Source organism: Condylura cristata, unplaced genomic scaffold, assembly GCF_000260355.1.
Source record: "Condylura cristata isolate star-nosed mole 26May11 unplaced genomic scaffold, ConCri1.0 scaffold00018, whole genome shotgun sequence".
In the NCBI taxonomy this organism is placed as follows: domain Eukaryota; kingdom Metazoa; phylum Chordata; class Mammalia; order Eulipotyphla; family Talpidae; genus Condylura; species Condylura cristata.
The window spans coordinates 41,583,261-41,596,708 of NW_004567119.1; the positions used below are offsets into that span (position 1 = coordinate 41,583,261).

Here is a 13,448-nt window from a genome sequence, read left to right on the forward strand (position 1 = left end):
TTATTTTAGATTTATTTATTTATGCAGACAGAGCTGGGGTACAGGCCAGAGGTGCAGGGACGGTAAGATGAGTCACCAGAGACAGAGTGGGGAGCAGAACAGGCCGGCTGACAAAGTATACTGCTGAGGGGAGCAGCGCGCGGGTGAGGAGAGGTCTGCCGCACCATGTGCGTCACCTCCAGGGCCAGGGATCAAACTCATGCTGAAGTGGCTTTAGCTTCTTAGTGCTGTGCTTTAACCTGCTGCGCCACCAGGAAGGGCCCAGATTTATTTATTTTTTATACAGAATTGGGGTACAGGCAGAGGTACAGGGGTGGTGACCGGATCCACCAGAGACAGTGGGGAGCAGAACAGGAAGACTGGCAAAGTACACTGCTGAAGGGAGCAGTGGGCAGGTCATAAGAGGTCTACCATGCCAAATGCTGGGCCTGGGGATTGAACTCACACGGTGAAGTGGCTGTGTCTAGCTTGCAATACTGCACTTTAACCCACAGCACCAGCAGGGAGGGCCTTTTTTTTTTTTTTTGTTAAGATTTATTTATTTATGCATATAAGAACTGGGGTACAGGCCAGAGGTGCGGTGGGTGAGAGACAGCGAAGAGCAGAACAAGCAGATTCACTGAAATATACTGCTGAGGGGAGCAGCGGACTAGTCAGGAGAGGTCTACCACACCATGTGGGTCACCTCCCTGGCCAGGGATCAAACTCATGCTGCAGTGGCTGCAGAGAGCATCATGGTGCTGCACTTTAACCCATTGTGCCACCTGAGAGGGCCCACTGTCATGTCCTAATACACACACCTTGGAACAGCGCAGAATTGTAGGGAAAGGGATGAAAGAAGTGACTGTTCTCACTCAGAAGGGGACCGCAAGCCTTTTCTGAGCCGAAAAGCAGCCTGACCTTGGCAGACTGTTTCCTGTGGGTGCCAGGAGTCTGGTCAGTAACAAGAGTGGTTTCACATTTGAGGCCGATCTGGCCACACCTGGAATGACCATTGCTTTCACTACAGAGACAAGGGCCTTGCCAGCCCAGTGTGAGGACTGGGATCATCATACATCTGCCACTCTAGGACTTAACCAGAAATGCCTCTAACTCAGAGACTGAGTTTTAGGAAGATTAAAGCAATAGAGATGTGAATGAATTTGCTGGTGAAGCAATGTACTTTTCAGAGACTGATTTATGTTGTGATGTTGTAAACTAGAGAATCTGCTGGCAGTGAATGATGTCACTTAGAAGTTCTGCTGCACATTCCATTCCTGGTTGCCACTGTTCAACCATAGTTAGGGTCCTTGGTATCTCCTTTAAAATATCCTGACCTTTGGGCCTCCCTGGTGGTGCAGGGGTCCAATTCAAAACTATGAAACTGTTGCCAGCCACTGCGGCATGAGTTCGATCCCCAGCCAGGGAGCTGACCCACATGGTTCAGCAGACCGCTCCTGTCTCATCCACTGCTCCCCTCAGCAGTATACTTGAGTCAGTGTGCCTGTTCTGCTCCTTACTGTATCTCCAGTGAATCCTCTCACTCCCCCATCTCTGGCCTGTACCCCAGTTCTTGTTTGCATAAATAAATAAGCCTTTTTAAAAATCCCGAACTTCACCCTACATTGTGAAAATACTGAAAATGATGGGAAAAGCATAAAAAGTAAGAGCTTGCACTCTAAAGCAGCCTAGATTTGGATCTCTACCACTCATAGCGCGACTTTTATGTGGGGATGCCTCAAAAGATGGTGGGACAGAATTCATTAGGTTCTCTGCCAGAAGAGAGTCCAGACTCTGGCACTGCCAGGAAAAACAGTAAATTGATTAATAAGTGGCGGCTCTGAATAATACTGAGTCTGACAAACAGTTTCTCTAAGTGATCCAGCAGGTTCCTGCTTCAGATATTCCTTGATGGTCTGACAGGAGTTGGTGGAGTTTTGCCTCCTTCCATACGACAGGGTTAGGCTTGGGGGGTTCTGTTTTTAGTTAAAGACTTTAAATCCCCAGAGGTCGGGGAATAATTAAATGGAAGAAAACGGCATGTTGGGTTTTATCTTCGGGCTGTCCGTCAGACTGTCCTTTGTTTTGTTGCAGAGATCCGCGCTCAGCTCACAGAGCAGATGAAATGCCTGGACCAGCAGTGTGAGCTCCGGGTGCAGCTGCTGCAGGACCTCCAGGACTTCTTCCGGAAGAAGGCCGAGATTGAGATGGACTACTCCCGCAACCTGGAGAAGCTGGCGGAGCGCTTTCTGGCCAAGACACGCAGCACCAAGGACCAGCAATTCAAGTAGGGCTCTAGCTGCTGTTCTGAGAGAATTTGGGGGTGGGGTATGGGATGGTGCATGGTGGGAGTGCTATGTCGACCAGTTGGATTCATGAAATAGGTAAACCAGAAATTTCAAATTGGCTGAGGGCTGAGAACTTCAAGGATTTTTCCTTTTCCAGATCAGTTTTACGTCCTGGAAAGGTCAGAAGGGTTGAACCATGCTAATAGATTTTCATAGCTTTCTTCCTGTGTGCCACACGTGGTTTGAAGGACTTTACACACACGTGAACTCAATCTCTGCAACTCTGTTGATTGTTATTATTGAAACCTCTAATCTAGTGATGAAGAAAATTAGTCACAAGTTCAGGAGCTTGCCTAAGAATACACACACGCGTAACTATATAACGGAGTTGGAATCAAACCCAGGTGGTAGAGCTCTGGCATCTGTGCTCTTAACCATTTCACCAAACCTCATTAACCAGAAAATATCAATGAGTTGTAGCCATGCATCTGAACCTCTGGCCAGGCAGCTGCTAAGGTCTTTCTAATGCATTTACAGTATATTTTGCAAATGACTCCTTGACTCTGTTTTCACTGCCATTGCCCTAGAGTAGCTCATCGTTGCCTGAAGGATTGCATGCTACATTTCATCTGTAGTAGAGGTTGCACATTAGAAATCCCTGGAGAACTTCTTAAGAATGCTAAAATCTGGGCCCCACTCCAGACCAATTAAACCAGACACTCCCAAGAATAGGGTCTGAGAAATAGGATGGTATAAACGTCTCAGATGATTGTAACAAACCAGCACAGCTGTGAATCACAGTCTACTCCCATTCCAACCTGCCTCATCCAACATGTGCAGTTCAGTCTCTGTGGAACGCGCTGGGGACCAGGCAGGGTGTCAGTGCAGCGGCTTCCCAGTGTCTCTGCTTTCAATATTTAAGGTGTGGCCTCCCAATATCAGCAGCATCTGGCTTAGTAGAGCTACAACATCTCAGTTCCCACCCCGGGGCCACTGGTTTGCCCCAGGTGTTGTGTGTACACATTAAAGTTGGAGAAATGCTGCTCTGTCCACAAAGGTGGACACCCCCTGGCTTGTCTTCAAGTCCCTCTGAATAGCTTTTCAACCTTACTTCCTGGTTCTGCTCCACGATGCCTTAGGGAAACAGAGTGTTCACTCCCACAGCCTTTGTTCACCTATTATTGGAGTTTATATCCTCATTACTCTACATGCTTAAGAGATACCCATTTTTAAGACCCATCTCAGATTCTCCCTGTTCCAAACTTATCTGAGCCACACTCCCCTCCCCAAAAGAATGTTCTTCCTATTCTGATTTCTTACAGCATTTTATGTATTCTTTTATTAGGCCTTCAGCACTGCTTGCCTTAGATGATCTTCCTGTAGGGAGATTGATTCATCCTTGAGCCTCCCACAGTGCCTAGCATAGTGTGTGGTATATAGTTGGATGATATATTGTTGGGTGAATAGATGAATGGATGAATGTAAGACTCAGTGCTAAGCATATATTATTTCCCCTTATTTTCAGCTTTTGTTTTTTTGCCTAATATTTTAGGACACAAATTATCCTTTACAAGCCAACTCTGAGCAATGAATATGAAGGTTAAGATTGAGAACATATGACACTCTCAATATAAACCAGAACAAGCATTTCCTCCAGATGTTTTGTCCTCAGAGTCCCTTATCTTTACCAAATTCTGTTCTTTTTATGATAAGCAATCTGGAGATAATAGGATGTTATTTTAGTATGTGATAAATGAAGATTTGAGGGAGGAATCATTTGCTTTAGAAAAACGACTCAAATTTGGATTTATCTGCTGGCAAGCTCCTCCTAAGTTTAAAATACCATTTGATTTTTAGTACTTTATAATATTCTCAGCGAAAGGACATACTTACTACAAATTAAGATACAGATATGCTAATCTTGAAGTCATCTGTATTGAAAGACTTAAGAAAGGTTGTTTTTTTTGTTTGTTTGTTTGTTTGTTTGTTTGTTTTTGTATCCCTAAGGGACTATATCTAGTTGGGAAGAAAAATCTCTTTAGTACAGGAAACAATTAGAGGATAAAGCAATAATGGTCTCAGTAAGAGAGTATTGGTTTTATGTAGCCAATACATGTGGTAAGAGTTCAGAGATAAGTCATCAAAGATAGATAAAGCATCTGAAATAGACATGTTTTCATGAGGTAAGTAGGAATTGGGTTAGATTTTATAGGTAGATCTGTATAGGGGAGACCCCTAGGTGAGAAGAAGCCGAAATGCTTGCTGGGGAGGGGCAGAGGGCTGGTGAAGGATCCTTAGTAACCATCATTCTAATTTAATTCATAGTTTAATCTTCATTAAAAAAGAGCATTCCTTCATTCTTTCAACAAATATCTTTCACACGTTCCCTGAACTCCTTGAGGGCAGTCATAGTGCCTTGGGACATAGCAGGGAATGAGCACCGCCTCTTCCATGGTGTCACCTTTGGGGTGAGGACACAAGCAAATACTCAGGAACCAAGTATAAGGTGCTACGAGCACTTGGAAGAGGGGGCCTGCCCCAGTCCTTTGCCTTCCATTTATGCCGGCTTACTTTAATACCTTCCTGTCTGATCTTAGCCTGAATAAAAATATACATAGTCAACATCCCCCGACCCCCTTTTCTAAAGATTTATTTATTTTTATGCATACAAGAACTGGGGTACAGGTGAGAGGTGTGGTGGGTGAGAGAATACATCAGACACAGAGTGGGGAGCAGAACAGGCAGGTGTACTAAAACACACTGCTGAGGGGAGCAGCAGTGGAACAGGAAAGGTCTGCTACGCCACGTGGGTCAGTTCCCTGGTGGGGAATTGAACTCGCGCTGCACTTTAACTCATTCTGCCACCAAGTAGGGCCCTCAACAATCCCCTTTTAAGTACCTACTGGATGTTGTGCTCTGTGCTATTCCGGAGCTCTTGACTAGCAGGGAAGAGAGAGATGTAAACAATATAGTATGCTGAACTTCAGTAGAGTTATGAGCAAAATGGTGTGAGAACACAGATATTTTCAAAAGTAAAGTTAGATGAGTAGACACCAGATGATAGGTCTTTGGCAGAGTTGTTCACATTTGGTGCAGTGCTGCGGGAAGGAGCCCTTTGGGTCTCATGTGGGAAGAGAGACATAAGGAAAATGTTGAGCAATTAATTTTTCTCAAGAGAAATCAAGATGGAGGTATTGTGGGGTCATCATTATACAATGTGTTAGCAAAAAAGAATAGAGGGGAAGGATTGTATTCAAGAGGCCTGTTCAAAAGCAAGGACTGGGTAGCCAAGTAAAGAACCACAATGGTCAGAGGTGGCAGATAACCTCCTTCTGGGGCCTAGAGGAGAGGTGGTCATGAGGAAGGAAGATCTGTCTTGAGTGACCAGCCTACTTAAGCCTCTTGATCTGAGGGCAGCAAGAGACTGTGAGGCCTCCGAGTAGAGATAGTGTACCGAGGTACAGCTGGGCAGAAAGAGAACTTTCAGCATAAAAATGACTGTGGAAGGTGTGAAAGTAGATGAATTTGTGGAAGAGAAGAGAAGACCAGAGTTAGATCCAAAACCCAGTGTTAGGGAAAAATGAAAGTCACTACTAGAAAGAAAAGTCATCAGAAGAGAGAAGTGGAGAAGGGAGTGAGAAAGAGAGAGAGAAGAAATAAAGGAAAGAGAGAGGGAAAGATTTTTCTGTAAGCAGTTGAATAAGTGACGGCGTAAGAGAGAATAGTGATGTCTGTTGGAACTAGAAATCTTTTATATAGAATATCTATAAAGTTAACCCCAGCCATTTCTTTCTGATACTCCCCCTAACACAAGGCAGATAAGACATGCAGAGAAGGCTGAAATGCAGCCCAAACCCAAGAGCTTTCAGTTGATTAAAACATAGGAAACTGCTGTTTTGCTCTAAGTAAAAAATGGCCACATTGTGGCAGTTAACTACAGCACAGCATGATAGGAGAGAATGTGAAGCAAACACACCAGTATCCTTATTGCAGGCAAGATTGTAAGGTGCCCAGGAAGGAAGTCCAGGCCACATTCTACTTTCATGCAGAGTTTATTCTAAAATGCACAGGAAGTCAAAGGGTTGACTATAACTACACTGTTGCATGGAGAAGTAGTTTCTGTTACTACAAGTACATGTACCTTCTGAGTTAGACATCACCTGACTTTGTTTTAGCTCTGTGTCTCTTGTCTTTAATTTTCCTCTTTTCGTCACAATTAAACTCACCATCTGCCTGCACAGCCCAATAAGCTCCTGAAAAGTAGACATAACTGATGATCTCTACCACGAATACAATGGTGAGCCCTCTGCTTCTCAGTGCAACACTAGCCCCAGCAGCTCCCTCATTCCACTTCCTACTCATTTCTGTATTGCAAATGGGAACCAAATACTCGGATTTGGGCCTCATAAGCATCCGTGCAGCTGAAATTGAGCAGTGCTGAGAAGCAGCACCAAGTCAAGCTTGAAACAGTTTTTAGCAGCTGCAAAATCTACATTTTGGGCACAGGAAAGGCTCTTTAGGCAGGTCTGTTTTGGTTAGGATATAAGTTTGGCTGCTCTCACAGACTTCAAATTATATAGCTTACACAGAGTAGAGGCTGATTTCTCTCTAGTGTGACCTTCTGGGTGTAGCCATCTAGCGCTGTGCCAGGCCCCTTATTTCACCCCTCAGTGCTGCCATTGTCTGTGTGACCCAAGAGTCGCCACTGGGTTTCTGTCCTGGCTAGTGGGAAAGGCCACAGGGCAAGGGGCAGGAACATCTTTGCTCTGTAAAAGTACAGTCTTGAAGTGGTACATACATCTTTCGAACTCACATCTGATGAGCCAAAACTTTGTCATACAGGCATACAGCAGTGAGAAGTGTAGTTAATATTTTCTGGGTGACCAGAAGGTAAAATGTCTTGTGGAAGCAAGGGAGACCTGGTAGAGGTCAGTTAGCAGCCCTGCAGACTGTACCGTGTGTGAGAGGGCAGCTGAATGAAACACCATGGCCTCCCACCCACCCCAGGTGCCACGAGCATCCAGAGACTTCTTCCCTTGTGTTGGGGAGGCCTTTTTGGGGTGAAACTGAAAGGATGGGAAATGGAGGAATAAAAGCGCCAATGCTAGGTATTGGTTCCATAAACTTAATTAAATATGGACAATGCAGAAACTGTAGAAAGGAAGTGTTTGAGGCAGAGACCATGTTGGAAAAGACAGATGGGAAAACCAAGGATGCTCTGGACAGTCTTTTTTGCTGAAGAGCAGGAGTAATAAATATGATCGGGAAATCAACCTGGAAAAGAGATCAGATTACAGTGGTCTGGGGATGCCAGGGCTACATTCTGTAAGCCCGGGGTGGGGTGGAAAATAATTATGGCCGTGCCCTGAAAGGTGATGGTCGCAACAACGCATGAAATCATTTGGAACACAGACTGGAAGGAAGAGCCCCGAAGAAGGTATGATAGTGCACAAAGGTGAATGTGGACTGAAACTGAAGTCATGCCTTGGAAATAGGAAGGGAGGGCCAGGTGTGAGGACAGGCAGTCGAACTCAGAAGCTGGTAGAGAAGAGGGCCGCGGGCTCCTGGGTCTCTGGGGCGGCAGTGGTGCTGTGTTTCCGTTCAGCTGGTGACAGGAGCCTGGATTTTGCTGACTCTAGGACTCTCCCTAGAATAGTTCCCTCTGCCCAGCGCATCTCAGCGGGCACTCGTCACCTCCCCCGGAGCTGCAGCAGCTGTTAGCCTAGCAATGCCATGAATTTGTCTCCCTTTGCTGCCAAGAGATCAGCTGCCAGCGGCAGCTCTGGACAGACACCTCTCAGGGACATGGAAACTATTCAATTTGGGATTAGGTGGTTGGCCAGGCCCAAGTTCATTACATGAGTCCATCCCACCCCTTTTCCAGGCCAGTTTCTCACCCCGCTGGCAGCCTCTCCTACTGGGTTTGGTTAGGTATTTTGCTCTGTTTCAAGTGTTTGCATTTAGGGACAAACCTTGCTGAATGGCTTTTCTTATCTTTTGGGCAATTTTTCACCCTGGCAACCGCTAGCCTGCTTCTCTTGGGCTCTGCGTCCTGTTCTGCTTTCCTGCTGCTTACCTTGAGCCCTCTCCTGCCCTGTGCTCCGGGCAGGTGGCTTCTTTCCAGCCCACACAGTGTTGCAGAGGCTGACCTAATGCTGCCGTGCCATGCCATGTCTCATCCTCCCTTGCAAAATGGTGAGAGATGCTGCAATAAGAGAACAACAATGATTTGATTCTATCTTCTCTGCTTTATATAGGTAATAGGTCTTCCTCTAGTCCTTTCCTTTGTGAGAGGACCCTGTTAATGCCTGACATTCATTCTGCCTGCCTTGATTGGGAGCAGAGATAAATACTATGTGAGGGTAGCAGGACTTCCTAGAGATGTTCTTGCATTTTCTTTGGCTCCTTGAAGAGTATAAATGTATTTCTCTTTGTTGCTAAGCCTTTGATTGTCTTTCAAGTGGGATCTGTGTTAATATTGCCCAGCAGGACTCTAATTGATAATGCATTGACTGTTTTGTTCTACATAGACTTGCTGCAAATTACCTTTCAGTCAAGCTCACTTGGTTATGATCCGCTTTTAATAACTCATTTCTTTCTATTGTTTCAGGTAGCTTTTTTTTCCTGTTGGGTGGTTAGAGGACTGCTCTTACTTGCTATCCTGCCGTGTTCCTTACGGACACCTTCTGTTGTCTTATATCCCATAGTTAATATCTTTTTGTCCCTCTTACACTTCTTCATTCTCCTTAATAACAAATATTTGTTGAACATACTTAAGGCTGAACATACTTAAGACATTGGTCTAGATTCTTAGGAGAGAAAGATCTTAAGACATTCTTTTCCACGAGTTTATAATCTAGTCAGGGATAAATTATATCTGAAGACAAGCACACGGCTTTTCATGTGTGGCACTGTAAGGCATATGTCTGTCGTGCCAAGTGGGTACTGCAGAAGGGTTGATGCACAGTTCATATGGACAGGAAACGTCCAGGGAGAAGATGGGCTTGGACCCAAAACACTTTAGGATGCAAATGACTAGACTGGTTTGGCTGAAATAACCAGTGTGTATGGAAGGGTGGGACAGTGGCAGGTGGAAGCATATCACAGGAGGTCTTGACTCTCAACAGAAAGATTTGCTCCGTGCACTAGACAATGGAAACCACTGAACAAATTAATGCCCGAGCTTTGAGCACCTTAGTTCCAAACTGAGGTATGAAAGCAGAGTTCCATGGTGATGGTTTGCTGAGTGACAAGAACCTTGAGACAGTGAAACCAGTTGCCACAGTAGACTGCTTTCTGCACTCATGGAACTTACATTCCAGAGACAGATGGGCAGCACCTGGGGCAGGAAGAATCTACCAGAATTGGCTGACTTAAGCAATTTGGGCTTATTTCCTTTTTTTTTTTTAAGATTTTATTTGTTGGCCCTTCCTGGTGGTGCAATGGGTTCAGCAATGCAAGCTGGCCGCAGCTGCCTCAGTGCAAGTTTGATCCCCCGCCCTGGAGTTGATCCTTGTGTCCCGGCATATCTCTCCTGACCAGCCCCCTGCTCCCCTCAGCAGTATACTTCATTGATCTGCCTGTTCTGCTCCTCACTTGTCTCTGGTGAATCTTTTCACCACCCCTGCACCTCTGGCTTATACCCCAGTTCTGTATGCATAAATAAATAAATCATTTTTAAAATACTATTTTTTATGCTGAAAAGAAGTGGGGTACAAGCCAGAGGAGTTGGGGGCAGGGTGAGAGGATTCACCAGACATAGAGTAAGGAGCAGAACAGGCAGATTGACTGAAAGGCACTGCTGAGGGGAGCAACAGGCTGGTCAGGAGAGGTCTGCTGGGCCTTGTGGGTCAACTCTCTGGCTGGGGATCAAACTCATGGGGTAATGACTGCAGACAGCTTCACAGTGCTGAGACTTAACCCCTTGTGCCACCAGGGAGGGCCTGGGATTTGGGTTTCAAGGGAACATGGAAGCACCTAAAAGGAAGATTATAAAGTATCTTTTGGACTTGGGTGCCTTTACCAGAAATTTAGAAATTAAGAGGAATTGCTTTTGAAGGTCTAGAATATGAGAAATTTGATTTATGGTTATTAAGTTTAAGATACAGGAAGGCTAGTCAAGACTAGCTGGATTTTTTAGCAATGTATAGAAATGAATATCTATATTCAGGACTAAAAATATGGGCTCTGATCAGAACTAAAGTCAGATCAATAGTCATTTAGGCTTAATAGAGAAGTGGAGTTGAGGCTGTGGAAGTGTTTCTGATTTTCATTGTGAGGGATGTAGGAGGGAAAACATCTTTTGTGTTGTCTGTTGAATTCAGAGAAGGAAAAAGGATTTAAAAGACATTTGTGCTTTCAACCAGTGCACCTTTTAGGGACCTACTTTTGTACTAGGCATTGAGCTAGATACTGGGAATATCAAGATGATATCCTCATCTCCTAACATTAAATTTACAGCTTAAATAGGAGATACACATGAAAGTAAACCTTATTTGACTAGTTATTATGTTATTGGAAGAGAGGTGAAAGGAGGATGGGGCCTAGGTATCTTAGGAATCCGGTAGGCATTCAACCTGCCACCCCCTTTCAGTGGGAGGTTGGGTACACAATTAATTAAAAAGGAATTCTTGTAGTCCATGTTCTTGGCCTTGGGCCCAGTAGTTGAATGTGCAGTTTCTGTAGTTACTTCACCTATTGCTGATGGATTTCTCTGAAGTGGAGTTCAGAGCTGTTCATCAGCCTTGCAGGAGGGCACCAGGGTGAAAAGCATTCAGCTGGCCACATGAATGAGAGAACTGTGATTGTGCTTCGGAAAACATGGACGGCTGGAAAGGTCTTTGAATTTGGGATGACTGTGAGAAGGGAGGTAGAAAGAAGCATGAAGCTGCCAGGAGGGAGAATCCTTACTTCCCGGGAGCAGCATTTCACTTGTTCGTTTTGGACACACTTGACGGCTGTTTGTTCCTTTAGGGAAGGTTTTCCCCAGCTGCCGCATCTGGTGTTGAGCAAGGCTCGGCTTCCTGTCCCCATGGTTCATGCTGCCTTCACTTAGAAAGTGACAAAAGGTTCTGTGGTGAGTTTTTCACTGGCCCAGTCCATGTAGAACCTTAGGTGGTGGTTGGGTCCCTTTTGGAGGAAGAATTGGGAGGTCCCCTCAGATTTGGGCAAAGCAGAGACAAAGACACAGAGACAATGTGAGGTGTCAGCGAGAGAGTGGGGGCCAGAACGGATTCTTTTTTTTTTTTTAAAGATTTATTTATTCATGCACAAAAGAACTGGGGTACAGGCTAGAGATGCAGGAAGTAAGAGGATTCACCAGAGACAGAGCGGGGAACAGAACAGGCAGATTGTGCTGAGGGGAGCAGCGGGTGGGACAGGAGAGGTCTGCTGTGCCATGTGGGTCACCTCCCTGACTGGGGATTGAATTTGCACAGCAGTGAGTGTGGACAGCTTTCTAGTGCTGTGCTGTAATCCCTTACACCAGCAGGGAGGGCTTTGAGAAAAGATTCATATAAGGCTTTTGGGGAGGCTTTATAATTTCATAGAAAAAGCTTGGGGCTTTGAATATTTATTTTATTTATTTGTATATACAAGAACTGGGGTGTAGGCCAGCCATGTGGGGGTGAGAGGATTCACTAGCAACTCACTGAGGAACAGAACAGGCAGATGTACTAAAATACACTGCTGAGGGGAGCAGCAGGCTGGTCAGGAGAGGTCTGCTTGGGCCATGTGGGTCACTTCCCTGTGTGGGTTTGAACTCATGCTGCAGTGGCCGCGATACCAGGGAGGCCCAAATCTTGGGGCTTTAATCCAGACAAATTTTGGTCTGAATCCTGTCTTCCAGTTAGAGCGAGGTGACCTTGAATAAAGTCACTTAACCCTCCTAAGTTATCTATGAAATGTGGAGAGTAATATGTATATTGAAGAGTTATCGTACAACCTGTCTATCATATATGTAAAGCATTAGTGCCTATAAGTTAATAGATGCTTTGGGGAAAAAAAAAAAAAAGAAGGCAGCACCTGGTGTAATTATCACTACCACTGGAGGAATAGAGCATGACCACGGTTTGAAACCAGGTTTTCAACTCACAAGCTGTGTGGTTCTAGAAGGTCTTAGTTGGCATCAGTTTCCCCATCTATAAATTGAAGATAATAATAGTACCTGGGTTTGTGTAGGACAGATCAGGCCCAGGAGAGCAAGGAGGGGGGCCCGGAGCCTCAGGAGGCAGCTGGACCTCTCAGGCCTCTGTGAATCTTTGTGCTTTCTCGCGCCTCTCTGGCGCTTATCACATCGGCTTCGCACTCGTCTCACGGCCTTGGCCTCATAGGAGCCACACAGCTGCTTTCCATGTCTTCTTGCCTCACGTGACACTTCCCTCTAACCCTTGCCACCCTTCTAGGCCTAGGTGTGTGTATTTACACATGCACATGCGCGGGATCTTTGGGCTCAAGGTTCACAATTATGGGAGCAGTTTAAGACCAAGACCTCAGGTATCAGCCATACAGGCTAGTGGCAGGAGAACATCAAAAAGCCTGTTTTAAAAAATAATAATAGTTTATTTTTACATCATTTTGTGCCTTTTTCCATCTCAGTTGTGGGCTTCTCATCACCAGCTCATCCATGTGCCATCACCATAGCCCAGTGCACTTCCCTCTCCCCACCGTTTTTGATCCCATTCCACCCCTGTAAAGTGTCTCTGATAGATAGTTGTTCATTATTATTACCATTTTCTCCTTGGTCCTTTTCACTCCTGCAGAAAGCCTGATTTTTAACTCATTTGCCCTACAAGTTGCTTATACGAGTTAAGAGTGTGTGTGTGTGTGTGTGTGTGTGTGTGTGCCCTTTAGAATTGTGTGTGGCACACAGTAAAAGACCGTAACTTTCATCCTCAGTAGCTGGGACAGTATGGTGACACTAGGGAGGGTGTGGGCATCTAGATCATATGCACGACCCATTCCCTGTGCAGTTTTAAGCATTCTAGTGCTGGACCTACCTGTGTCCCTTTTCTTCAGACAACCATGGACCCTCCTCAGTGACAAACTCTACCTCCTTCTTGATTTTTATGATTGTGGCTGCCCCAGTGGGAAGTGTCCATACTATACCTCTGTATAATTGTATGACCAGTTCCTATAAACTCATCCATTGTCTGCAAGATCTCTTGTGTTCAACCCTGCCAT

General features: G+C 45.3%; 1 protein-coding gene across 3 annotated transcripts in view; it reads left to right on the plus strand.

Annotated features, from left to right (window-relative positions):
- Positions 1-13,448, plus strand: part of SRGAP2 (SLIT-ROBO Rho GTPase activating protein 2) — a 229,223-nt gene that overhangs the window by 86,015 nt on the left and 129,760 nt on the right. For all 3 annotated transcript variants that reach the window (XM_004685564.2, XM_012726849.1, XM_012726850.1), the window contains exon 3: positions 2,074-2,266. In XM_004685564.2, coding sequence (XP_004685621.1) covers positions 2,074-2,266 — 193 coding nt within the window. The remainder of the gene's footprint in view (positions 1-2,073; positions 2,267-13,448) is intronic.